Source organism: Eretmochelys imbricata, chromosome 2, assembly GCF_965152235.1.
Source record: "Eretmochelys imbricata isolate rEreImb1 chromosome 2, rEreImb1.hap1, whole genome shotgun sequence".
Classification (NCBI taxonomy): Eukaryota; Metazoa; Chordata; order Testudines; family Cheloniidae; genus Eretmochelys; species Eretmochelys imbricata.
In genome coordinates, this window is record NC_135573.1 from 171,633,750 (window position 1) to 171,661,374 (window position 27,625).

The 27,625-nt window shown below is 38.2% G+C and overlaps 1 protein-coding gene across 2 annotated transcripts in view; it reads right to left on the reverse strand.

Annotated features, from left to right (window-relative positions):
* CUL1 (cullin 1) overlaps positions 1 to 27,625 on the reverse strand; it is an 81,632-nt gene that overhangs the window by 38,717 nt on the left and 15,290 nt on the right. For both annotated transcript variants that reach the window (XM_077810969.1, XM_077810970.1), the window contains exons 2-5: positions 18,441 to 18,727; positions 3,974 to 4,148; positions 2,910 to 3,077; positions 251 to 301 (exon numbers count right to left, since the gene is read on the reverse strand). In XM_077810969.1, coding sequence (XP_077667095.1) covers positions 251 to 301; positions 2,910 to 3,077; positions 3,974 to 4,148; positions 18,441 to 18,580 — 534 coding nt within the window. In that variant the 5' untranslated portion in view covers positions 18,581 to 18,727. The remainder of the gene's footprint in view (positions 1 to 250; positions 302 to 2,909; positions 3,078 to 3,973; positions 4,149 to 18,440; positions 18,728 to 27,625) is intronic.

Below are 27,625 nucleotides of genomic sequence, written 5' to 3' on the forward strand. Positions count from 1 at the left end.
ATATACACTAGAACCTTGCCAATCCATGCTTTGCTAAACCATACGTCTGTAACAGTCACACAAAATTAGCAGCCTCTCCCCATCCCTCATATGTAACAGATGTTGCAGCTGATGTCCCCTATTACTAAAAATTCATTAAAGGAGAAGCAGAAGGCTTTTTTCTTCCCTTTTGCAGTTCACCTTGGAATAGTTACTTGTGACATTTCAATACTAACCTTGTGAAATAATGCAGTATTCATAAAATATGTACCTGCTTATTTAACGGCCTGAACAAACAGTCCCTCCAGGTCACCAAGGCAAGCTAAGATTGGGGAAGGGAGAAGAAAAGAGGAAAGGCTTATATATACACAGGATAATCCTTTATGGAAAACTGAAATATTGTATTATGCTAAATAGTTATAATTTATTTTTAAGAAGCTTTTTGTTATGGCAGTCAAGTCTCAGTTAGCTAAGCTATCTCAGGGAAAACTTACATGTTTTATAACTATCCCCACACTCTAAATGATCAGATAACAGTATTTTTGAACCCCCGTCTTCCTCATCCCCCAGACAGGAATAGGGCTGTCCAGCACGTACCTGAATACTACTCCACTTTTAATTAAAAAATATTTTAAAATGGGATTTTTCTGATGTAGGGACTTTGAATTTGAATGGTCAGAGAAGGACCAGCTGGAAGATGAACACTCAGTAAAGACACCCTCCTAAATTGTTTTTATCGTCCCACCCAATGCAGAGTTATTTTCATAACGCAATAAAATATGTACTAAGCAGAAACTAAAATTAAAAGATTCCTTCAACATATAACAATCTACACTCACAAATGAGTACAACAGAGTTCAACTGAGGGGGAGAATATCATCACTGTTAGACATGACAGTTTAGACTGGTTTTCAGAAGTAATACAGAGGAAAGATAGGGTGCCTAGGGCATATTTATTGAGACATTGTTTCAAATACAAGGAGTAAAATGGAAGAGGATTTGTAGCCTGTGCCCTAACAGCATCCCAATGAAAGAGAGCATAGGGCTAATTAGCATCTGGTAATGAGTTTCAGCTGACCTGATCAGTTTATTGTACCCCAACTCACTAATGACATAACCTGTATATAGAAGGTGTTATGTAAGATATCAATAGAAAGCTAATAACACGGTGATCACTAATATTATTGCATGGCGTATGTATGGAGGACAAATTCAAAGTTACAAACATACTGGAGCTTATGTTATCAAAGAGTGAGGCAGGGCTGAAGTTACCCCAACCTAGACAAAGGAATTCAGTTCTACCACCTTGAAGGTTTTTCCAAGGTACATTAGCTACATTAAGAGAAAATGTGAATGCAATTTACACAGAAAGTAAACAGGAACATCAAGCCAACAAGGGGAGGATATATCCACTCAGCATCACAGCAGGGGTAGGAAATGTCAGGAACAGATCAATTTTCATTTTAGCAAACACCAATGGGGGAAGAAACAAGCATGAAACCTTCCTTTACCACGAGATTCCACGTCCCCTTCCTCACAGCTTGAATAAAAAAAAAAAAAAAAAAAAAACTTACTTGGGGCGGGGAGGGGGAGCCTTCAGAAGAGTCCATTTCAAAGATGCACTAGACTATAAAAGAGAGGGGCAAAGAACCCCAAGTTATGTTTCACCTAAGACAACAAAGGAACCAAGCACTCTGGGGAAATACTGACCAGAGGGGTGGTCAGCCATCTTACAGGAAGGTAGATTGTTAAGGAAACTATCATGAACAAAGGCTGTAGCTTGGTTCTGTTAAATCTTCGCCCCGGAAAGTGTTTTTCCACTGTCATTTTCTTGTAACCATTTCTAGCTCTATCCTTTTTACTTGACTCACTTAGAATTCTCTCTCCTTTTGTAAATAAACTTGTTTTACTTTAATCTAAATCAACCCAGTGCTGTGTTTCATTTAAATTGAATGTTAACTCTAGTTAATGTGACAAGCTGCTGGGTATTGTATCTTTAAAGGAACAAAAGAACCTTAATATCTCTCTGAATGATCTAGGAGAGGGCTGGATAGCGCAGAGCACATAATTTTGGGAGTTTTAGGGTCATCTTGCCAGGTGTAACCAAGGCTGGTGGAGGCCAGAACGTGGCAGTGGTATAACAAGAAAGCTACTGGAATCAGAGTTGCTGACTCAGAGTTCCTTAACACAGACACTCAATGCATGCTTGTATTTTGGCTGGAAGCATCCAGAAAATGGAGTTACAGCAGCACAGCATTTTGAGGCACTCAGGGTTACAGGGCAAGAAGTGACAACCCCTCAATAGCCTGGATTGCTCCCCAGAACATGGCATAGCCAGAAGTCAGAAGAAAACACAGTCAGGAAAAAGGTTTAGATGGAATACAGCCCATTAGACAGGGAAATAAAAGAAGAGCTGATCAGGAGGCTGTCATGAATAGTTTTCAAAGTGAAAAAATCTTCAATTTTTGTGGAAGATGAAAAGCCAGTGAAAGGGGAGAAGAGGAAAATATGACTAAAATAGCTTTAGATGATGTTACTATGCTGCTGCAAAAATTTTGTATGAAAGAGGTATGTCCAGAAAAAACAAAATTACCAACAAAACTGATGACTGTCCCCAACAGAACACAGAACAACATTTTGGAGGCAGGAAGAGCAAGGAAGGAAACTTTGGAGGTTACATAAAATACTATGATTTAGCTTGTCTAAACATGGAGAAGGAAAAAGGTATATAAGCTTGCAAATCTGTCAAATACTGGTGAGCCTCATACAAATAGTGAGTTTTAAAGAGGGATTTGTGGGAAGAGAAAGCAGATGCCTGGTGCAGTTGGCTAGGAACACAGTAGGGATATATTTATATTTCCATCAGAATGTTTTAATTAAAAGTTAAAACCAATAAAATACTTGAAGAGAAAGCTCTTTAAAATGCTTACTGAGTAGATTTCGTATATTCCCTTACGACCTTCATCACACTCACGACGAACCCAATGTCGATTGAGGTAGGCACAAATTCCATTCAGCACTTTGCTTGAAAACCTATAATCTTCCCATTGTTGAGTGTAAAATTTCAGCACACTCTCATCCATCAAGTCTTCACCATCCTGAAACAGAGAAAGTCCACCAATACTATAGACTGCTTATTTTTTAATATACAATATAATGCTATGTAGAGATAAAAGTAATCGTCTATTGTAAACCGAAATCCATGACATACAACATATGCTGCTGCTTCCAGTAAGAGCTCTACTACAGAAACAGGTATGGCTGCACGTAGGAAAAAGTATTACTAAATCCATTCTTACCTTGATAGTGGCCTGGTAAACTGTTAGCGTTATGGGTTAGATATCTAGAAAAAATGCTTGATCCCATTCTATTCTACAGCCTCCACAATTACTACCTGCAGACCTGCAACAGTGGTAAAGGCCATGTGCTAAATTTCTAAGTATAACTGCTACCCAAGCGTCAAGAGTGAATACTGTCTCTCTCTCCTTGGTACCCCTGCACATAGCAGCAGTTAAAGCTGCTACCTTGGTAGAGATAAGGCATCACACCTGGCTCTTACATCCCAGACTTCAGTGCTGTAGTAAGAAAAATGTTACAGGATACAGGAGATACTAAAATATCTTTCCCAGCTAGACCAACAAGCTGTCCTTTTTCTTTTTGCAGAAGGGTTAATATTGAGGTTAGCTATTAGCTAAACAAAATTGAGCTCCACTCACAGCAAATTAAAAAGTTACATAGGATAGCTTGTGAGCATCACCCAATGGTGCAAGAAGTTTTGTGTTTATTTCACAGTGATTGACTTGTGTACAAGGTAAAAAGTCAAAGCTTAATGAAACAATTAAGATGTTAAATTTCATGATTTTCTACAAATTTGATCACTCGACAATTTTACTTGCAATGGCTTCAGATATTTTTAGTTTTACTGTACTATTTTGACTCCAGTTCACATGAGTTTCATCTAATTATTCATTGAGTTGACATGATGCCGCCTTACCTTAAGGAGATTTGTCAAGTAGTTCTTCAGAAATTCTTTAAGTCGTTTGTACAGTTCTAAGCCAACGAACTGAGCTCCTCCAGGTGTCTGGCCTTTTTTAGATTTAGAAGGAGGTACTCCAGCTCCTCGTGCTTGATTAGACTGGTGTACACTAGTACAGTAGTTATAAACATGACTGATAGAAAAGTTAAGGAATATACATATATATGTGTATGACACATATTCTATGCAAATTCTAGGAGTTCCATCTGAACATCTCAAAGAGTTTATAAACAATGATTTAGCCCTCCTGAGAGGATTACCTGTGGTGTCAGTAAGTAGTATCCCCATGTTACAAACGGGAAAGGTGAAGGAAAGACAGATTAAGTTATTTGTCCAAAGCATCTCGGTCTGTAGTGGAACTGAAAACAGAACAACGTATTTCTGACTGAATTAATGTAGTAACAATTCTCAAAAGGTCAAAAGTTATCCTGGCAATTGTTTTCTTGTTAATTTAGTTTCTGTTCCCAGCAAAATAATCTAAGAAAACAATATCAAGAGAAGAAACATCATGAAATACATTTAGAGGATGATCTATCAGGAAAAGTGACCACACGCTTACATAAAGAAATCTTTCAAGGCTAATCTGACTGCCTTCACTTTTTGCTAGAATTAGAATGTTGCCATGTTGAAAGAAAACTGTCTAAAAGATTGAACAAAAGGTAATAATTAAATTTATCTAAATGCACAGACGGATCTAGGAGAGTACAGCAGGGACTGATATTAGGAGCAATCTTCGTTAACATCTTTATTAATAAGCTGGAAGATGAAGTAAACCACAGTAATTTGCTGATAAAGGTGAAAATGATGCACAAGGCCTCTGTGCCAGTTAAACTCCATTTAAACTTTAAATGGATGCATAGGCATTGTGCTGGCCTGCTGCACAGAGGTGAATTTCACTTGTTCCTGAACTGGAAGGAATTTAAGCACTAGTCTGAACAGATGAAGAGAGAGACCAGAAACATGGGCTGAAAATAAAATTAGATTAATTCTTGAAGAATGCAAGCTAATACAAGCTGAGGAAAAACAAACAAGTGTGTCTGCGCGCACACAGGGGGGAAGATGAAACATGGGAGGCAGTTATGCAGAAAGAGACCCGGTATCACTAATGGACAGCAAAGTACATATTTGTTTGTAATGTGATGTGATTAAATAAAAGGCCAAAGCAATTTTGGGCTACAAACAATCATCAAGTCAAGGAGCAGTGTGGTAATAATTCCTTTATAGCTTTAGTTTGACCAGACATAGAAAACTGCATAGAGTTCTGAATGACACGTTCCCAGGAGAAATTCTAATTCTTAAAACTAATTCTCAGCTTGAATCAAGAAAGTATTTGACACTTCAGCAAACACAAAGGCTCAAGGTCTTTATGATCACCCTTTCTGTTTCCCTCCAGTTTATTTTCTCATTTCTTCTGCATCCCCACTTGCATGTTTATTTTAAAAAGTCATCTACTTATACCCCAAGAATACAATCCTCTTCACTTAAATTTTACCCTTTTTGGAAATGTATTCCATGTGTTTATTCCCATGTGTTATCCCCACCTCAGTGCCAAATATTAGGATTTCCTATAAAAATCCTAAAAAATCATTAAAAAACATAAAATATTGGATTAGTGCTAAAGTGATGGCAGCTTCAGGACACTATCAGTTCATGAAGGTATAAGATCAGAACTACTGTCTTTTGTAGAAAAGATTAAGCTGCTCTTCAACCTAGTTTATCCAAAAGTTCTGGAATCTGTCATTACTTGTACTGATCTGAAACTCAATTCAAGGATCTCTATGTAAGATGTGATGAATAGTACTATCGGCAATATAACAATGCCATTGTCTTCCAGTTACACAGAACACTTGTATATTGTATTCAACGTTCATTCTTTAGTAACGTTAACTGTCAGCTGAATGATGTATAGTCATCTTTCCAAGTAAGCCTGGTATAGAATCCTCCCCCAGTGATGCTTTAGTCATACAAGTTACTGGGCTCATAACAGGGATAAATGGGTAAACTTTAATGGTCTGTGATTTACAAGAGGTCAGACTGGATGATCTAGTGGTCCCTTCTGATCTTAAGCTCTAGAATCCACTTAGATTATATTCTTAAACTTGGCTTCTATAGAGATCATTGTATGAGAGAGTTAATGCAGATTAGTACAGTTAATCTCTTTCCTTCTCTAAGAAATCACATTCTTACTTAAATTCTCATTATTTAGTATGCTACCAATCACTCATTATTATGTTGCAATTAGCTGTAAATAAGTTTCATTTTCCATAATAAAGTACTTTGAGTTCATGGGACACGAATAAAATGTATTTTATTAATTTATGGCATTCAGGAGAACAGAGACAGTTCACAGTTGGCTTTTCCTTTTCACCTTTGTATAGAGCATGGTATCACTGTAATTTACAATAGGTCCAATGGAATTGTAACTTTTAATGGTAGATTGTGTTCACACTAGCCATCCTGTTTTGGTTGAACCATGTCCATTTAACATTTCCTCCAGCAACTGCAGTAACTGGCATACGGTCCCCATAGCTGGAGTCTGAGAGATGCAATGTAGTTGGGAGAAGTGCTGTACTACAACATTTAAAATGTGTGCATCGTCAATCGAGTATTTCCCTACCAGATAATTTTCTTTTAGAGATCCCAATCTCTACCTGGCTACAATTCCTTGGGTCAACAAACAGAGAGAGCACACACATCTTATTCACTTCTGGATATAAAAATAGCAGTATATGTTCTGCTGACTAATCAAAAGACGTTCTATGGTAAGATATTAACTAGAGATTTCTGTAATTTGAAATATATAAAAAGTGATGCTAATTTGAAGAGGGAGGAGTCTGGACTGGCATAGAGAATCTCAACGGAAGAGAAAAAAGGGATCAGGTATGGCACACTTATTTTTAACCCCCTACATGCTAGTCAAGATTCTTAGGTCCTCGCAAAACAGCATTCCATTTGCCATAGTATGAGCACCTCATAACAGCCTGCAGAGGCTCCTTTTGAACACTGCATTCACTGAAACTTGGACGTCAACCCTGTGATGCTGGGAAAGGTGTAGGTTATGTGCAAGTAGCAACTTCATAGATCACCAGCAAATACATCCGCTTCCGCTGTCCTCAGAAAGGCCAGCTCTCTCATTCAGTAGACCCTGAATGCTTCCTAAAACTTCTTTCCCACTATGAAATAAGCTTCTCTAATGGAGTTGTTTTATTCGATTAGACAAGGCTAACTAGGCTGCTGTTATCCCTTTCTTATGCCCTCTCCCCCGCCAAACATTAAGTTCTTCTAAGATGCTGAACTTCTTTCACTATTTGTATTTGGGTTAGGACTAAAAAAAAAAAAAAAGACAGGGTTATGCTCTGATTCTCGTGAAAAGGCAGGCGACCATTAGTAAGAAGTGTGGCACTGTTTTGACCACAGCGTTGCCTGGACAGAACGAGGTAGGAGGTACTCCAAGATAGGGCATGATGTTCTCCAATTGGCACAGCCAAACTTATGGCAAGCAAAAAGACTCTGAGGGATAAATGTAATGGTGATGTCCCTTCAGATAGCTTGAACAGTGATTTGGTAAGGGCATTCTGATTCAAATTTATTTTAATGATAAAATGGGTGGTTTGAGTACAGGCCTGTTTGTCCAATTTAGCAAACATCTCAATATGACTGGAGATTTCCCCAAAGTTGTATGGTCTACATCACGATCGACTGGTTGATCCTGGAGCCTCGGCAAGTTGACATTCTAGCCAAAAATAAGGACAGTCATACAACAAATCTCAAGCATGCACATAATGAAAGTATTCTACATAGTCAAATTTTGATATTCTTCCAGCTTGATTTATATAAATCAAACCATGAATTACAGCATTTATTCCTGTTGTGTGGTCCATCAGAAAGTATTTCTGAACATAAAATGACCTTCCGTATGTTCTACATGTAAAAATAATACTGCTCTCATGCTGTTGATGTTTACACTCTGTGTCCCCAAATGCTATAGCCAGCCACTGACAGGAAGACTGATGTATTCAAAACAAAACCTGAAATGCTGCATGTGTAATCAATCTGTAATCCTGAAACAAAGTACATCACACACAGTCCAAAAATCACAAGGAGAGTTCTATAAAAAGAATTCTTGCCCTAGAGAAAGTAAAACCTAGTTTCATAACAGCAGCGTACTTCAGAAGTCATGTGTGTATCCAAATGGCTATTAGGAAATATCAAAATCTCTCACTGGAATGTTTTTGCAACTTTGTATAGTCATTTACAAATCAAGTTGAGGGGACATATAATTACTCAGAGGGTATTCTGTCCCCATATGCATAGGAGTGTAGTCTTACTTCTTTCCCAAGTGAATTGTCCAGCTAGTAAACATCAAGACCTGATCCAATAATGTGATGAGTATCTTCTAAGAGGCGCTGTCCTCAATTTCTATTACTTTCAAAGCAGACACAGCACTTTGCAGAATTAGGACCTAATGTAAATTATTTCTAAACTGATCCTACTATTGAGAGAGAGATACTAACTTTAAACCTGAGGCAAAAAAAAAAAAAAAAAAAGTATGGGGGAAAGTGACGCCACAATGAAGCCTCCTGCTGCTATTCATGGGTGTAAGATTCAAGAGACAAATCTCTCTCACAGCTTTCCTTCCCTTTCTTGTAAATTGTGATACACAATCACCAGAACTGGCCAATAATTAGGTTATAATTCAACTTCAACATTTGCATCTTAAAAGTTGCTGGTCTCTTTGCAGTGCTTACAAAAAAAATCTTGACTATTTATCTAAAGCTCAACTGTGCAGAACACAGAGGTGTCTCAGGGGCCAGCCATAGTATGTAGAACAAACGCTCACAGGAATCTCACCACCTACTGCTCAAGTGCAAGCACACTTCTTCAACCTTGCCTTCTCCAATATAAACACATAGCAGCATGTGCATATTAAAAAACCTACCCCAACCCTCCCCCCACACACTATTCTCCCCCTGGAGAGAGTAAGAATAAGCCACATGTGATGTTAGTCACGTCACTTAACGTACTACTGGAAGGCACTCAGATACTACACAAATGACGGCAGCATAAAAACTTACATAAAATCAAAAATTAATTGCATGTTCTTATAATGATACTGACTATTTAAGAAGTTGCCTTGAGAGGCATAACCAGATTATATGGGAAGGTTCTTCAAAATTAAGTAGAGAAGAACCTCAGAGTTATGAACGCTATGAGAATGGAAGTTGTTCGTAACTCTGAACAAAACGTCATGGCTGTTCTTTCAAAAGTTTACACCTGAACACTTAATATAGCTTTGAAACTTTACAGTGCAGAAGAAAAACACTGTTTTCCCTTTATTTTTTTAGTAGTTTACATTCAACACAACACCGTACTTGCTTTTTTGGGCGGGTGGGAGGGGGTGTCTCTGCTGCTGCCTAATTGCGTGCTTTCGGTTCCAAATGAGGTATGTGGCTGACTGGTCAGTTTGTAACTCTGGTGTTCGCAACTCTGAGGATTTACTATAGTATGCTACAAGGATAACAACAACAACTTTCTAAATAGGGTTTTTCTGTTCATTACTTATAATCTCCCTTATATATGCGGATTCTGGGCATCAACTTTGCTACTTCCTATGATCCAGCAAGCTGGGTTAATCTCTTTACCATGCTGAACTGGCCCACAGGAATAACTCAAGTTAGTTTTCACTTATGTGTTTACTGTCAATATTTCACTCAGGGAAATGATAAGCATAAAATAACTGAGGAAAAGTACACAAACCACTTCACTTTCAAAGAAACGACTTGGGGAGTTACAGAAATAGAGTAATTTGCATTGTGTTAAGTGAAGGGCTGCATGGAATTTTTTTACCATAATTTTTCTGACAAAAAATGCAGATGTGGGTAAATTTTAACATTTTGTAAATTTGTGTTGAATTCACAGAATTGATTTAATTGGAAAAAAGCCTTAAATTAAAAAAAAAAGTTTTGACACTTTTCAAAATAAAAGTTTGACTTTAAATTTTTCACTTTTTCATTTCTAAAATGTTTTTCAATTATTTTGAATGTTATTTTATTTTTAAAAAATTAACATAAAAGCTCAAAATCCAAACAATGTTTTTATACTTTTCAATTTGCCAGAAAGTTTTAAAAAATATTTTCAGCTTAACCCAAAACAAGTTTTCTTCCCTGATTTTTCAGAACTGCCAGCAAATCAAACACAGCTCTAGTTAAATGTCTTTCCAAAAAAAAAAAAGTAGCTTATTGCATTTAATACAACACAGAATATTAGAGAAAAATTGTTGAGTAATAGTTTCAGATCAAATAGGACACAAAGATTAAGTTTTACAAAACAACCAAATAAAGCTTTTTCAAAAACTAAGACCGATGGAAACACTTACATGATTTTTCTAACCCTCTCATAAATCAATAGTTGAAGGAATTTGAGAACTTGCCAAATTAATTCACCTTCAGGCAGAGTGTTTACAAGGCTGCAGCACAATTTCAAAACAGTAACATGAGCTGCTAGAAAAAAATATTATTTCAGACTGGTATACAACCGCTCTCCACAATTTTCTTTTTTAAAATAGTTCCCATCTACACTATATCTGGATAGTTTTCCACAAGACTGAAAAAATATTTACCTTTAATCATGTAGAGTATATAAAAGTGTTCGAGGTATATTCCCAGTTTACACGGGAAGAGATGAATCAGTTCGCAAAGGGACTTGTTTAGAGAGTCAGTGGCAGAATTCAGCCATCCCTGACAGCAAACCTTGTGCAGGAGTAACTATACATATGTATATTGGAGAAAGAACACATTTATCTACAACGTGAACTTCAACTGTTTAAATGCAAATCTGAATTCCGTAAGAAGAAAAGCAAAAGCAGCTACTCTAAATCTACCAAATAAATTCCAGTGGCTCTACTCACAGTATAAAGCTCAGATTTCCTTGCAATCCCAAACTGCCCTTTGCATTCATGGTAATAGACAACAACAAATAAATTATAAACTACACATACATATACATAAAAACATACTAACTTTTAGGTGGGTATATCCACACACTATAAAAATTCTATGGTAATAAAATGTTATATCTGGAAGTGTAAACATGCAGAAGTTAGGATACCTTAGTTATGGTTCCCAAAGCAATTTTAACTTGTGTGCCTTGTGGAAGTATAATATTTAGTTGCCACGTCCATTTACAAACACATACAGAAGATATAGTAGAGAATATTTCTTACTGTATCTGTAAGGGAGCAAGTTACGATAAGAACTGTAACTCAGATTTCTTTAATCCATGCATTTAAAAGTTTTAGCATCAACACTCAATAGCTGTTTTTGTACTGAATATCCTGTTCCTTTAAAAAAAAAAGTGATCAACATGAGAGTCAAATGAGAAAAAAAAGAGACTGATCATGCACAACGCGCAGTTATTTCACACTGAAGAGATCCAAATGGCAGAGTTACACACCTTGTATAGTCATATCTATATGTCGAAGCCTGTTTATTGAACTTACTGTACAAGAGGAAATGTGCATTATATATAAATATATATATACACATCTATACATATATACACATACATATATACATATATGTATTTCATTATCAGATGCAACATTTTCCCCCACACATAAATGTATAGGTTTTATTTCAACTTGAAGGGCTCCTTAAATGCATATGCTGACACACATTCAGAGATGTTCTGAAACATCATATACTGCACACAAACAGCATGGATGATGATGACTAATCGATACTGCACTGATGTCCCCAGTGTGATCCTAAACTACTTGACAGGAAAGTGGAACGCTGCCTTGCAATGGAGCTGAAGGAGAGGCAGACAAATGCTGGGTGTTAAAAACTGCCTTACTGAACCCCTTAGTATACTACCAGTGTGGGTAGGGCACAGTCAGTTCAGTTAATGTGCCAGATATGGGGAGAGGAGATACTTTAAGTTTAAAATGTGCTCCACTTACATTCTACTAGATTGTATGAAAAGTTTGACTTTTGCCAAGAACAGTGGATTCATCATAGAACTGTTTTGTTAACTCCTTCACTAGTATCGTACTTCAGGTTGTTTGCAGACATAAATCTATATTATGTAAACAGTTTAATATCAATAGCCAAATAAAAAATACGCCTCATTTCTGGAATGACTGGAGAATACAGACAACTAAAGCAGCAAGTGACCCTGAACTTGAAATATTAAGAGACAAAAAACAAAACAAAAAAACCCTCACCAACACAGCACATCACAGAGCAGAAACAGAGGGTGCATGCAGAAACAATCATTGTCTACTTAGCCAACTGCTTTTCAAGACTTTTTAAGTTTGCATTACATAGTGGTCAGAAGTATCCCAGTGGAGGCTTCTGTGCAGCTGTCTTTGGTTAAGATAGAAATGCCTGCAGCCTAAATAGCTAAAGCTAGCCTGAATTTGTATTGCACTTGACCATTTGTTTGGGCAGTCCTCCTACCCATATTGTAGCAAAGCCAATCCCCGCTCCTGTCCTCCCTTCCCCCCTGCAAAAAAACAAAACAAACAAACAAACAAAAACTAACTTACCATGTTTTTATATTTTAAGTTACAAAAAAGTTATTTTAAGTTTATAAACTGTAAATACACTGCATTTAACTGTTATTTTACTTAACAATGGTAGGTAGATGTGTTTATTTACAGCTGGTATAGTAGGTAAAGCAATTACATTCAACAGAAGAACACTAGATGAGTCTAATTCTGCCCACAGATATGCTAATATTTAGCTCTAACAGAGGTCAAAGGAAGTGATAAAAGAAAAATGATTTCAAGGAGTAAAGCTGAAAATGACTGAAAGAAAATTTTAATCACAGTAAAACAAATTTACAAATAAGGAAAGGATTACGCAGTAGATAATGAGGTGTAACAAAACGTGATCTTTTGTAAATCTCCTAAATTTAAATATTAAAATAGAATACCAGGGGAATCCTTGTTAAAAGTAATTTGTGAATTGTTAATCAGAACACTTTAGTGTAACAAACAGCTTTTGGAGTATTGGGTTTATTGGAACAATGTTTATGCAAATTTCAGATCATCCTAAATTTGGACAGCTCCCTTTAACGTATATTTCACACAGAAATTCATTTCATGGAATACTGACTAACCAAATGTTTTGGATGTTCTTATGAGATGGGTAACTTGTTTTTTTGTTTGTGTGTTTTTTAAACTAAACCACATTAGAATTTCTTAAATGCCAGTATCAACACAAATGGCACTTACCTGATTGAATATTTTATAGATTGTGCACTTCCCATCTCTCCCCATAACAAATGAAAAAGGTTAAAGCAGGCTAATTGTTCTACCTCCATGAGCAGAATTGTTATTTATTACAAATGCATAGCTTTTGTAAGTGCTTAAACAGTACAGATTTTAAAGATATAAAATAGCCAGATTTACATTTGAGAACGCTCAAATGAGAACATTGAGAACGCTCATCAGACTACGTTTTACAAACGAAGATGGAAATGTGCTGCAGGGAAGTGGAAGATTGTGAGGTTATTCCACAAGATTTATGGCAGAGTATGCAGAAAATTGAAGAATCACTATTTTGAAGAAAAGAAAACTTAGAAATGTTTTTACCCAAAGTAAAATGCACATTTATGGCAGAACTCCAAAAAGAAATGCAATATTTTAAAACGTCTGATATTTCTATTCATCAGTCAATTTACTGACAATCATTCATACTTTCATCCTGTGTTTGGAGCAGACAAAATAGAGAGGTTAGCAAAATAATACTTATTAATACTACTGTATATGTTGTATTAATTATGGCAGTGTATTAGTTCTCTATTATGGAAGTAAACTTGAAAATAGGGCTTGGATGCTTTTGAAAGTTTTACCCATCTGTTTTTTGTTTGGTCACCACTTTAGTCAGATTAGCAGACATGTTTCCTCAGAGACTATAAATTAGCCAGTAAGAATACTTCCTTTTTGTTGGAAAAAACACTACTGATCTGACACTGAAAGTGACTTAGATAGATCAAGTCAGATAAACAGGGTGGAGAGAATGAACACAAAAAGAGGTTACTCACATTGTGCAGTAACATCAGTTCTGAGCAGTTTTCCCAGAGGGAGGGAGCTTTGGAACCGAGTCCAGAACTGAAGATAGTAGAGCAGTACCCAGACCCGCACTGGCTCTGACGGCATAGATTAAAGCATAGCGTTTGGAAAATGTACATACTGAAGCCCACATAGCAGCCCTACTTATCTCAGACTCCAATATGTTTAAGCAATGCTGCAGTTTGTGCAATTGTATTTGACCATGACAGCCTGTTAGTTCACAATCAGCAACCTGCAGTTCAGGATGAACAGGACTTCTGTCCAAACAGATCCAGTCTCTTTTGTCCTCGTCATGAGGAACAGACCTGAGAAGTGTTGCCTACCCTGCTCATTTACCACATCCACTACTAGGGAGTTAGGTGGAGCGTCGGAGAACAAGAAATCAGATTCCTTAGGGGGGATCATCGCACTTTTTATCTGCCCTTTTACACATTGGTGGAACAGTAGTAGGTATTTGCCTACTACTGTAGGCATTTGATGCGTAATGCCACCCTAGAGGATTTTGCTGACTGTAGAATATCCAACGGCTTGCATTTTGAATCCCTGACCTTTCTGAGTGGAACTTGAAGAGTGTCAGCTACCCTCTACATGAGATCTTGAAATTGCCAAAAAACTGTCTGTCATAGAAAGTGGAGGACGCATAACTGCATCATCTGGAGATGAGGACGAATGAGTGTTTGAGGAGTAGCCTGGCCTCCTGTTCCTCAAACATCTCCTGCTGTGGGAAGAAGAGGACTGAACAACCCTAGTGTCCCCTTGAGATGGTGGTGGTCTGGAGAACTGCTGTCAGTAAGCAGTCCAGGGATCCCAGTATGGTCACTGAGAGGGGGAGGTGTGGCATATGGGAGGGAGGATGCATGCAGGGGTGGTTCCACTTTTGATGATGGTTGCTATCTTCCTTCTCTGTGTCCGACACAGAGAGGCACAGGGCACTGTTAGTAGAAAAAAAATCTGTGATCAAGAGCTCAAAGAGGCACATGTGCACATGCAGTGGAGCACCCTCAGGGACACTACTCAAAGAGCAATTTTATTTTCCCCTTAATCAGCTGAACACATTATAAACCCAACATAAATCTCTTGTGTTTTTTAAGTACGTGAATACTAGATCACACTGTTGCTGTCTACATGTCCTCTGCCTAGAAGCTGATACCCCAGTTGCTCAGGATGATACTGTTACACTAGAGAGTTAAGGGTACTATTACTCTATATGGCACCCAAACACTCTTCACTACGTAGGTTTTGGTGATTCAAAATGATAGCAGAATTGTAACGGCCATCTAAATTTAGACCAATGGTAAAAGGCAGATATTCTAAAAAACTTTAGTCCTTTTTGAAATGAAACAAAAAACCCCACATCTCTGCAGATCGAGCTTGTGCCATTACTTATATCATGGTTGGGGAGCTGGACAAAAAGGGAGCACACATTGAATTTCCTTGATTAATGGAAAAACGAGGCTGTTTCAAGTGTAAATTCTGATGTTCCTTTGACTACTTTGTTCTGATGAACAATGCTGAATTACTTTTCATTTTTGCTGGCAGTGCTGTTGTAGCCACATAGCTCCTAGGATATTAGAGAGACAAGGTGGGTGAAGGAATATCTTTTATTGGAGCTACTGCTAGTGAAAGAGAAGCTTTTGGGCTTACACAGAGCTCTTCTTCAGATCTTCTTAGTGGTTCCAAGACTAATGGATCCTAATACCAAGTTATTCACTTGGTATCCTAATACCACATGGATCCTAATACCAAGTAATGATCACTGTGTTAGGGCATGATTCACCAAATGAACAATATGAACATCTGTAATATCCTCAAGTGTAATCCTTTCCTACATAAAATATTTCATAGAAGAGGAGGTTTTCTTTAGTGTATTTAAGAGTAATCTGACTGATACTCTACCAAGCACCTTTTAATTTAAAACCACTTCTGATATCTTGTAAAAATAAAAAAAAAAAAAAATCTTTCCTTTGAAACATACAGCTTTCCCACAATGCTTATTTGCTCAATGAAATTTAAAACTGTGGGACAGATTGAAGCTGTTCTCAAACCAATTTTATACCAAACCAGTGCTACTGTAGTAATAAACAACTTTATCTCTATTCTACAGTGTGATGTTGCCTTAAAATGGCAAAAGGTAAGGTAATACAAAAGGTTAAAAAGTGAATTGCACTAAGATCTGAATTTAGTGGATCTTACACCTCAGATACCCTCTGAAGGGTAAATTCAGATCTTGCATTTATGAGAATCTCAGATATCTTATCTGATTCTGTTTCATTAACCTGCAGTAACACTAACACACAGTGGGCGCCTAGTATTTCCAGACACCTAGATATAGAACAGGGAAAAGAGTACCCTCAAACTGTATTTTTAAATATATCTGATCTAGTATGACTTACTTTGTACTACTTGCACTCTATTTGCTTTGGAAAAATAAAAAACCTACGAGTAAAATCACACATAGGTCTCTCCAGCATATCGGTTCTCTCCCTTCCACTCAAGTAATAGGCTTATAAAAGAAGGATCTCAAGTCTATATATTTCAAGAGATTTTTAGACACTAGAAACTGAATACAGTTGAATCTCAGGGTTCGCAAAAGTTCTACTGCACATCACTTTCTTAATATTTCTAGCATTCATTTAAATGTTGTAGATTTTTCCTCATTCACCCAACATACAGCCTGCTCCATCTAGATCTGGGGCTAAAAAAAGTTAACCTACTTGCTCTGCTCTCAAAATTCTAAGACCAGATCCTGATGCATCAAGTCCAGAATTCAACACATTCCCAACTATTACTGAAAGAGCACTCTGTAAAACTCCAACAAAGAATACATTGGTTATTTCCACTGATTTGGAATCTGAAGTCACAATTCAGAAGATTATTATGAGCGAACTCTATGAAGGTATATCTGAAGAACATTTGATGTATGTAATTTATCATCCTCCCCTCTTATGAAATCTAGAGAACTGCTTAATTACACAGCCTTCAGTCCATCCATCCTTCATCCCCTAAAACACACACACTCTCTTCAAGTTTTGAAGCTAAGTCCCCATCTGTTCACAACACAGTCCTACAAACAGGACTGCAATTTGACAGATGCACAATTTATGAAACTCCAGTACAGTTTCAAGAATATTTTAAAAAGCTGAATTTAGAGATATCTTGCCCATCTGCTTACCAACCGTTTAAAACTGCCATTTTAATTCATCAAGGAGTGTAACATTATTAGAATAAAAACTAGGAGAGAACACATTCACTTCCAAATGACATTTTTCTTTATGCTATCTCTAAACTTCATGATAGTCTTTTCTTGTTATGAAGCACTTGCCCTACCGCAGAAATACAAGATTCTTATGAGGGTAAAAAGAGTGAACTGGTGGTTGCAAAGCAGAAAGGGCATTTTCCAGACCTTTGTGAAAATTATCTGTGTGCCTCAAGTGTTCACAAGACTCATTTCCTTCTCTTAAAGACCTGAAGATTTCAGAGACATACACCTTCCTGATGTTTTTTGCCTTTCTCCACTATAAAACAACAGCTGACAGAAGAGTCTCTGAGCAGGAACATTTTCCTTGAATGTAACTTCCAAGTATTAGGCCAACATGAACATGAAAACAAGAACACCACACTGTTTTAGAATCCTTCTAAACATTAAAGCAATCACTAGACCAGGAGCTGCTCAAAAATTTCAATTGGTATCTCAGTGGAAGCCAGTAATTCTAGAGAGAAATTCACAGAGCTATTTCTTCTTCCAGATTGAAAGCTCTGAAACTGACTCCAGTATTCTGCAGAGAAAGATGCTAACCCTATGGTTGGACAAGGCCTACTGCAAGAGAAAATTGTTCCACTACTTTGAAGTAGATAATTGAACATTACAAAAAAGCCTTGCAGCGAATATGTCAAAGTGAAAAGGGTAGAAAGAAAAAAATGTTTTCATTGTACTGATCATTAATGAGGAATGATAATATTTGGTGCACCTTGTAAACATTATCTACTAAAAAAAAAAAATCACCTTTAAGTGTCTGCTGTCTTATAAAAATTAAAAGCATTCCACTTGACATTTTACAAATAAGTACAATTATTAAAAAAATATTTTCAAGACAAGCGTTTATCAAGCTAAACACATTCACTCATGATTTTTATTATACCAGTGACCGGTCTTTCTACTTGTTTTTGTCACAATGAAATGGGAAAGGCTAATCTTTTTCAAAAATGAAGTTTAAAAACAAAAAGTATAAAACATCACCAAAAGTTTAAAAAAACCTTACTCTAAGTTATAAGGTGATTTTAGTTCTTAATTGACAGTAAAATATTTACCAACTTTTTTTTTTTTTTTTTTTTTTAGTATAAGGATACGTGTAGAGTTCCATATATCTGGATTTTGCCATACTTTGTCTGGTATAAACCTGTTGAATTCCAGCTCTAAGGTCATCCCATATCTGGTCAAGACCAATCTGTTTAAGTCCATGTGGGTTCTGACTCCTATTCGACGACATTTTGTATTTCCTGTAAAGTCTTCCAGAGTAGAAGTCTGAGATCTGGCTATTCCTCCATCAGTTTCACAAGTAAAGTAACATTCCAAATTCAGTGACTCAGAAAGATGTTCTTTACATACGAAGAATGATATCCCCTTGCAAGATAACCTACCAAAAAAAAGGAATTAGTTAATAACATTCACTGACACCAGATTCGATTTCATCAGCTGCTAGAACAAAAGATATACCATTAAGTCATCCAAAAGTGAACATTACATATTTAGAGTGCTGTCTGCTAATAATATCACCAAAGCATACTTAAATATGTAAGTAGAAAAGCAATGATTTTACTGTTGCCTTCCATATCACTTCAACTTTATTCATTAAAATAAGAATTTGGAAGACAACCATACTGTTAAACTGCCAAAATACTGAATATTTTAGGAGTCATCAGTATACATGGTTGTTGCAGATGGATATTAAAGATCTTTAGAACATTCATTATTAGTTCTCTGTAATGAATGCAAGGTACACACCAAATCATGAAAAATCCACAAGCCCATTTTATTTTTTCAGACAGTAACAAAAATACCATTTCTGGAGGTTAATCCAGGAGAAATGATCACAGGCCTCTGGATAGTAATATCTCCCAGCCGTTCATTACTTCCAGGATAGGTACAGTATAGAAGGCTTTATTTCTTACATATGATGTAGGACAATTGGATATGAATTTTTAATTCTGAATTTAACTGATCCAGGATGGAGATCTTAAAAATAAACTGCTGCTGAACATATTATTTGCATATGATCCAGAATAATACTGTACAGTATAGTAATATAGTTAATACCTGAAATTAGAAGGACATTTAAAAAACCACCCATACAAAGAAATATCCATATAGGACATAAATATTTTCTGAAAATAGCATATACAATTTCCTAGAAATTATCCACTTCTCTAAAGAACTTCTTAGCTGCGTGGCAACTGACAATTGACTACTATTCTGAAGTGTACAAGTAAAATAAATAAAGCTAGCTTGTTTTATTTTGGTTCCTGGATGTCAGAAAGTAAAACCGTTGGTGTAAGGAGGTCAACAGATATTGTTGACATATAAAAATTTAAATCTAAAAGCATTCCTGGTTATTTTATTGATATCAATAAGCATCAGTAAGACTATTTTCAAAAAATATATTTTATAAAATATGTCTGGTAGCTAAAAAAGCAATAAAATAAATTTTAATGTTTTGAGATGTTTATTGAGAAACTTCGTTTACTCCAAATGTTTTGAGGTGCAATCCTAAAGCTGTTTCTGATAATCAATTTGGGATCTTACCACTTAGGGGAACAAAGGAACATTTCAATTGTTTTTCGAATATTTATGTAATTTATTTTTAAGACACCTATCAACTTGGAAGTGTGTTTTTTACATGCTTTAAATTGCACTGCAACATCTGCATTTGATTACAATATTTCAGTATGACTTGGCTAGTTTCCATCTTGAATTTTGCAATTAAATGCTTATAATATAGTCTTACAATCTATTCTTATAATCCACTGAGTTTACTAGCTTTATAGACTAAAGAGATTTGCTTCTTCTAGTTATTTGGCACAAATTTGGAAAGAAAAACAGATGGATAAAGCTACACATTGCTTACAGAGATATTTCCACATATCACTCATTCATAGAAAAACCAGAAGGGGAATGAGAGGTTATTTGACTTAACAGTAATAAAGAATAGCTGGTATCAACACACAGGTCAACAAGTTTCCTGTGAAAATAGCCTCTCCTACTTATCTCTTAAGAAAATACACTATGCTGCTACATGTACAGCAAAATCAAGTTTTGCTATGTAGCAAGGTTGCTGTTATAGATAACTTTTTTCTATGAAAATCTGAAAGCTTTATTCCATTGGTAAAGTTACTGAATGCACTGTTCAAGTCTATTTTAAAATTCATGCTCAGAGGGTCCCCTGTGTGACACTGAAGGATTTGAACTGGTCCACACCAATTACTTATACTTAGTTTCTTTCTTACATAAGGTTATAAGGATTATTAAGATTCCAAAGAGAACAAAAACTACAGTTGTACATTCATGACTTTTCCAGATATCTAGCTACAATTCGATTTAAGGTCCTTGGAATCAGTCCTGGCAAGGAAAAACCATTATGCAGTGTAGCGGAAAGAGCAGTATCTAGAATACTTTTGAACTTATTTTCACAGTGCTGTATACTGTCTCAGCCCCATGTTACAGATAGAGAAACTGAGGCATGGGATTTATAGTGACTTGCCCAAGCCAAAAATTCAGCAGCGCACTGAAAGAGCTGGAATTAGAAATCTAACATTCTTGGATACCAGAACACACTGCCTTTCCAAGAAAACACACATCGTCAGTTCAAAACTAAAGGCTCAATCTTCTAAACTTAAAAGTCTATGGGACTTCTCACACTGGTAAGCACTGTTATCAGCAATACATACAAGATCAGTCTTGAACTGTCAGTGTCCTTTCTTGGAAAGACTGGATGCTCTGGTGGACCAAGTTTGAACCAGGAACTTCTGCGTTATAACCCTAGCTTGGCCACTCTCTTGCTGTGTGGCTTTGGCACACAGAATTTAGATTCCAGCCATACTTTCCTCCAGCACTGACTACAGCTCCTGTTCATGTTAATGAACTCCTAAAGCAACTCCCAAAGCACTCTTGGTACATGTCAAGGATGCAATGAAACCATCTCATTCTGTGTGGCATATATCCTGAACAGTTTTTCAGAATACAACATATACTGTCTGCTGCACTACCCAAAACTTAACACACAGAACTGCAGAAGAGTCCTCTGAGATAAAGTTCCATAATATTCTGCCAACGTAAACTCACAATCTACATTAACATGAGAAAGAGAAAAAAAACAAAGAGCAAAAAAAGTTGATCAGACACTATCTGCAAGTATGATCCTGATGGCTCAAAATGGGTAACTGAAGATAATGAATTTGCACTTTAGGGGCATGACCTTGCATTACTGACATTAATGTAAGTTTTGACTTTAGCATTTATGGTATAGCCTTAAGCCAACACGGCACTTTTCATTAGAAGTATTATTTATTCATTTCCATGGACCTCTATCACAACAACTTCAGCCTGGCTCAAGACGCACCACCTGACAAGAATCTGTTTCAAATGGTGGAAGAAACAAAATAAACATTTAGTGAAGTTTCTCTGTCAGTTTCTTGCCATGACTTTACATGAAGCAAGGGAGCAACGGTGGAAACCTTCATGTGGTCTTCCCTGGTAAGTACATTTTAATTTATGTATATGAACTAATGCCACCACTTTGTAGACTGATGATTATTCATTGACTTCTCAGTCAAAATAGCAACTTTTTCAAGAGCTACACTACTTGACTAAAGGGCTAGTTCATTTGTCTTTGCGAACTTAATGTTCAAGGCCTATCTTGTTCAAAGGTTGATGTCATCGCAAGGCTGCTGATGGAGAACAACATCAACATCCTGATGCTGCAAGAAGCACACATTGCACAAGGCGGCTCAGTACATCTCAAAATACCAGGATACATCCTTCTCTCCCACCAAAGCCATCCAGAACACGGAATGGCCACCTATATCAGGCCAAAATTAAAAAAACATAGCCAAAGCACTACCGACAACAGTTTCACAATTGATATCCAAGTCAGTGAGCTGACAATATATAACGTCAGGTTTCAGAGTGGCAGCCGTGTTAGCATGTATCCGCAAAAAGAAAAGGAGTACTTGTGGAGAGACTAACAAATTTATCAAAATCACAACACCCATCTGCATTGTTTGGCAATTTTAAATGCCACCATCCAACATGAACAACAATGAACAACATAGTCAGCAAATGGCTCACTGAGTACACACTGGCTCAGTACCTTCTGATGCAAAACAAAAAAGTGTACCTTCTGCTCAGCTCGATGGAAGAAAGAACACACACCTGATTTATAAAAAGAACAGGAGTACTTGTGGCACTTTAAAGACTAAGAAATTTATCTGAGCATAAGCTTTCGTGGGCTACAGCCCACTTCATCGGATGCATAGAATGGAACATATAGTAAGAAGATATACACACACACACACACAGAACATGAAAAAGTGGAGTAAGAGGCTAATTAATTAAGATGAGCTATTATCAGCAGGAGAAAAAATCTTTTGTAGTGATGATCAAGATGGCCCATTTAGACAGTTGACAAAGAGGTGTGAGGATACTTGACATGGGGAAATAGTTTCAATATGTTTAATGACCCAGCCACACCTGTTTTTATGTTTTATGTTCATCATAGTGAATCACCACTCATTGCATTTTGAACTGTCCTGGACCCCTTCCCACACCATCAGCACTTGCCAGTGGCGGTATAATTGGCCTTGAACTCATCATCATTACCAGTGTACCAGTTCCATGCTGGAACCCAAGATGGGTGGATTGCCTGGATTTCTCCTCCACCATAAAAACAAAACAAAACCCACCATTAGTAGTATACCTCCAAAGCCTGAAAACTTCAACCTCTTCACAAAGCTTATTATTAAAGCCACAAGGATGACCATGCTCCATAGTTACAGGAGCTTCTTTATCCCATGCTCGCTAAAGGGAGTATGAAGCGTCTGGTGACCCAAACATAGCCACTGTTCTCTTGCAATCACTGGATTCTACACGACAATGATGGACAAAGATGGTGGAGACCACAGACTTCATAAACTCAAGCCATATAGCATGGGCCATTCTGTGGAGGTGGAGCGGCACCATCAAACCCACATATATATTTCAAGTCTCTGGTAACAGTACTGCCAGCCTCCAACTAAGAAATTCTAAGATGACTGTAAGCCAACAAATAAACTGAGAGGAGAAATAGCTCTCAAGGAATCCTGTGCATAAAGCGTCCCTTCTACAAGTCTCAGTCAATCAAGCCAAGATTGATGCTGCCATCTCTACCACCAAAGCAGGAAAAGCAGCTGGCACTGATGGCATTCTTCCAGACTTCCTTGAATATCTCAGGCCAAAAGGGCACGACTAGAAAGCAGCACTATCCACAGAACTCATCAACACCAGCCAATTTTTAACATTTTAGAGATGATCAAAGGTCATCACCCTTTTCAAACCAGAAAAGGTGCCCGCTGATCCACAAGCTACCACCTTATTTCCCTCCTCTGTATAACATAGAAAGTACTGGAGCAGGCAAACCCGGTGAGGCTGACCACCATCATGGAGACCACAACTCCCCCCCCACCCCTTGAACAGGTCTTAGGGCAGGGCGAATGCTGTGACCAAGTGCTTGTACTGACTGCATATCAAGGCCAGCTTTCAGTGGAAGCTTGAAAAGGCCGCAGCTTTTGTCGACTTGTCTTCAGCCTATAACATTGTCTGGCACAGGGGTCTACTGCTGAAACTATCCAACCTGCCTCTGTGTGACCAGAAATTTTGACTCATTAGGTCAACGCTTTTGGAATGAACCTTACATGTCATCTCGAAAGTCAGGTTAGCAAAACGCACAGTGTCCACAATGGCCTCCCAAATAAGGATCGGTACTATCAACTTCCCTTTTTAAAAACACACACAAGTGTGATGGGCAGCAGATTTAAAACAAATAAAAGGAAGTTCTTCTTCACACAGCACACAGTCAACCTGTGGAACTCCTTGCCTGAGGAGGTTGTGAAGGCTAAGCCTATAACAGGGTTTAAAAGAGAACTAAAGGTTTTTAAAATCAGGCTTGACAAAGCCCTGGTTGGGATGATTTAGTTTGGAATTGGTCCTGCTTTGAGCAGGGGGTTGAACTAGATGACCTCCTGAGGTCCCTTCCAACCCTGATATTCTATGATTCTATGAACTAGATAAATTAATGGAGGTTAAGTCCATTAATGGCTATTAGCCAGGATGGGTAAGGAATGATGTACCTAGCCTCTGTTTGTCAGAGGGTGGAGATGGATGGCAGGGGAGAGATCACATGATCATTATCTGTTAGGGTCACTCCCTCTGGGGCACCTGGCATTGCTCACTGTCAGCAGACAGGATACTGAGCTGGATGGACCTTTGGTCTGACCCAGTATGGCCATTCTTATCTTCTTATGATGTGCCCAAAATGAAATGTTGCAAGTTAATTTATGTTGACGACCTGGCACTAATGACACAGCCGCAGTACTCAAAGAAGCAGAAGACACCCTTAATACTGATCTGAAGAGGATGGAAAATTACATTCGGTACTGGCAGCTCAAACCCAATCCACCAAAACTGATGTCATCAGCTTTCCATCTCAGCAATTCTGAAGCTAAGAGGATGCTTAACGTAAACTTCTGCAGCAAGGAGATAGCCCACGATCCTAACTCCCACTACCTAGGAGTCACTCCCAATCACAGTCTTAACTGTCAACATCTGAGCCATAAAATAAAGAGTTGCATCAATATCACCCAAAAGCTAGTCAGTTGTAGCTGGGGTTGTGATGACCTAATACTATGAACAGCAACGTTACCTTTAGTTTATTCCATGGCTGAGTACTGTGCACCTGTTTGGGGAAGAAGTTCGCTCACAAACTTGTCGATATCCAGGTAATTGTGGCTCTAGGACTTGTAACTTGCACTGTCATGTCCACTCCACTGCTCTGGCTTCCAATCCTCACAAACATCCTTCCTCCAACCATCCGGAGAGAGATGGGAGTACAAGAAAGCTCTCACTAACCAAAATCTCCCATTGAATGACAACCTCATTCATTCACCTCGCATTCTCCTTAAGCCTTACGAACCATTCTGGGCAGCTGGAGAAGCTCTTCTATCACCAGCTTGAACCCAGAAAATACCTGGTGGATGCAATGGGCAGGCTCTGAAGTAAACAACAAGCACCTCACAGATTATCCCGAAGTAGAACTGCCTGGTTTCTTGCTCCACTGGAGACTGTGGACAAACCATAAAAATCAGAACGTTACATGGAAAATGATCACACCTGATGCACAAATGGAGCATCAAGGGTTCCCCACAGTGCAAATATACAGACTTCAAACCACTGAACAAATTTTGAACAAATGCCCCAACCCCACACTGGGCCAATGGGGACAGACCAATCACTGTGGGCCGATCACATGCCTTCTCACCCCTGCTGTGCATGCTCCAGGTGGAAAGGACAGATAAAAGGAGACAGCCCAGCTCAGTCTGGGCTGGTTGAGGAGGAAGGACACACATCACAAGCTCCAGCAGAGAAACCAGAGACTCCCTAAGCAGTGGGAACGACAGACTCGGAATAAACTGCGAGCAACCAAATGACCACAGAGATTGACAGGGATGCTGAGCCGCTGCCAGCCGGGGAGATGATGAGATGCAGCTTGTGATAGGAAGTGACCCAGTGAATGTAGTATAAACTGATGCTTAATCCCATCATGGGGAATTTCCCAGCTTCATAGTGCTCTGGGTCAGAACCCAGTGGAGTGGAGTGGACCCTGGTTCCCCCACCCCCTGCTCCTTGCTTGGAGGGGGGGTGGCTACTGTATGTTTGCTCTGTCCCGCCCAGAGAGTCAGAACCCTCAGTGGCTGTTTGCCTGCTCCAGCCAGGAGGCTTAGAGGCCATAGACTATTTTGTTTGCTCTGCCTCGCCAAGGGCTACAAACTGTTTGCTCTGCCCTGCCCAGAGGGTCAGAACCCCAATTGCTGTTGCCTGCCCCAGCTAGGAGGCTCAGGGGCCATAGCCTGTTTTGTTCACTCTGCGTCACCAGGGGTCCTGTGACCTCACTGAGGACCATCCCCCAAGGAGTCCAGATGACTGTGTGATGGGGTGCCAAGGGGGGCAGCCACCCTCAACAAACAGGGCCCCCCATCACACCACATCTTTTCATTTTCAGGGGGTTTAGCAAAGGTGCACTCTGCATCTCCTAAACTCCACAAATGGACCTCCAAGTTTTCTATTAACTTGTAAATGTTGTATTTACATATGAAAGAAAAAGAACATGAAGCAAGTGAGCAAGCACAGTGCTTAATATGTACCAGCATTTATTCACCAAGGAGCCAGTGAAAATCCTCAAACTCAAAACTATAATCTCAGCACACGTGGTGGAGCAGTATCAATAACACAAGACCAATTTAATTAAACAAAGTTAAAAATTATTCTGCTACAGCTATGCTGACATAACTCACCCAGCTGGACACAACTGCGAAATCAAAGGGTATGTCTTCACCGCAATAAAAGACCTGTGGCGATGCTGCAACTGGCCTTGGTCAGCTGACTCTGGCTTGCCGGACTTGGGCTGAGGGGCTAAAAATTGTGTAGGTGTCGGTGCTCATGCTGGAGCCTGGGTTCTGAGACCCCACAAGGGGGAAGCGTGTCAGAGCCTTGGCTCCAGCCCAAGTCCAAAAGTCTACACCCCAATTTTTAGCTCCGCGAGCCTGGGCTCCGATGCCACAGGTTTTTTATTGCAGTGTTGATGTAGCTAAAGTGACTTTACTCCAGAATAATTATTCCACTTTTAAAGGCTGCAAAGACCCCTTTGCTACTCCTAAGCAGTGATGAGTCATACCAAAAGTCTTTATTTCCCATTACCTCACTAGCTAGTGTTATGCTGTAATAAATAACTATGCAGCAGCATAACGATGTCCTACATCATGTTTTTCCAATGCCACCTTATTTTTCCCACCGCATCAAAAGAGTGGCAAACTGAGACCTACTAAAATTCTTGTCACTCATGCTGGTGCCAATACCATTGAGAAATCTACTGCTTGAATCAAAGTGATAACAGAATTACTCTGTATTATAACATTCCTGATAAAACTCTGGAAACTCGATAGCTGAAGGGGAAAGGGCAGAAAAATAGAGAAGATTCCCTTCCTTTATACTACAATAATATTAAAATCATGCCTTGCATTATAACACAGAAACAGTTGCAAAAGACTATATTAGTTGAAATCCAGTCAATAAAAGTTTGCTTTCAATTAAAAGCCAGTAGAGAATGCTACATTTCTTTTAGAAATTCAGGTTGAGAAAAAATGGATGTGCATATTGTATGGCTTATAAAAAACACCAATATTTATCCATCAATAATCAAATATAAAACGTGCTACTATCATTCAAAACA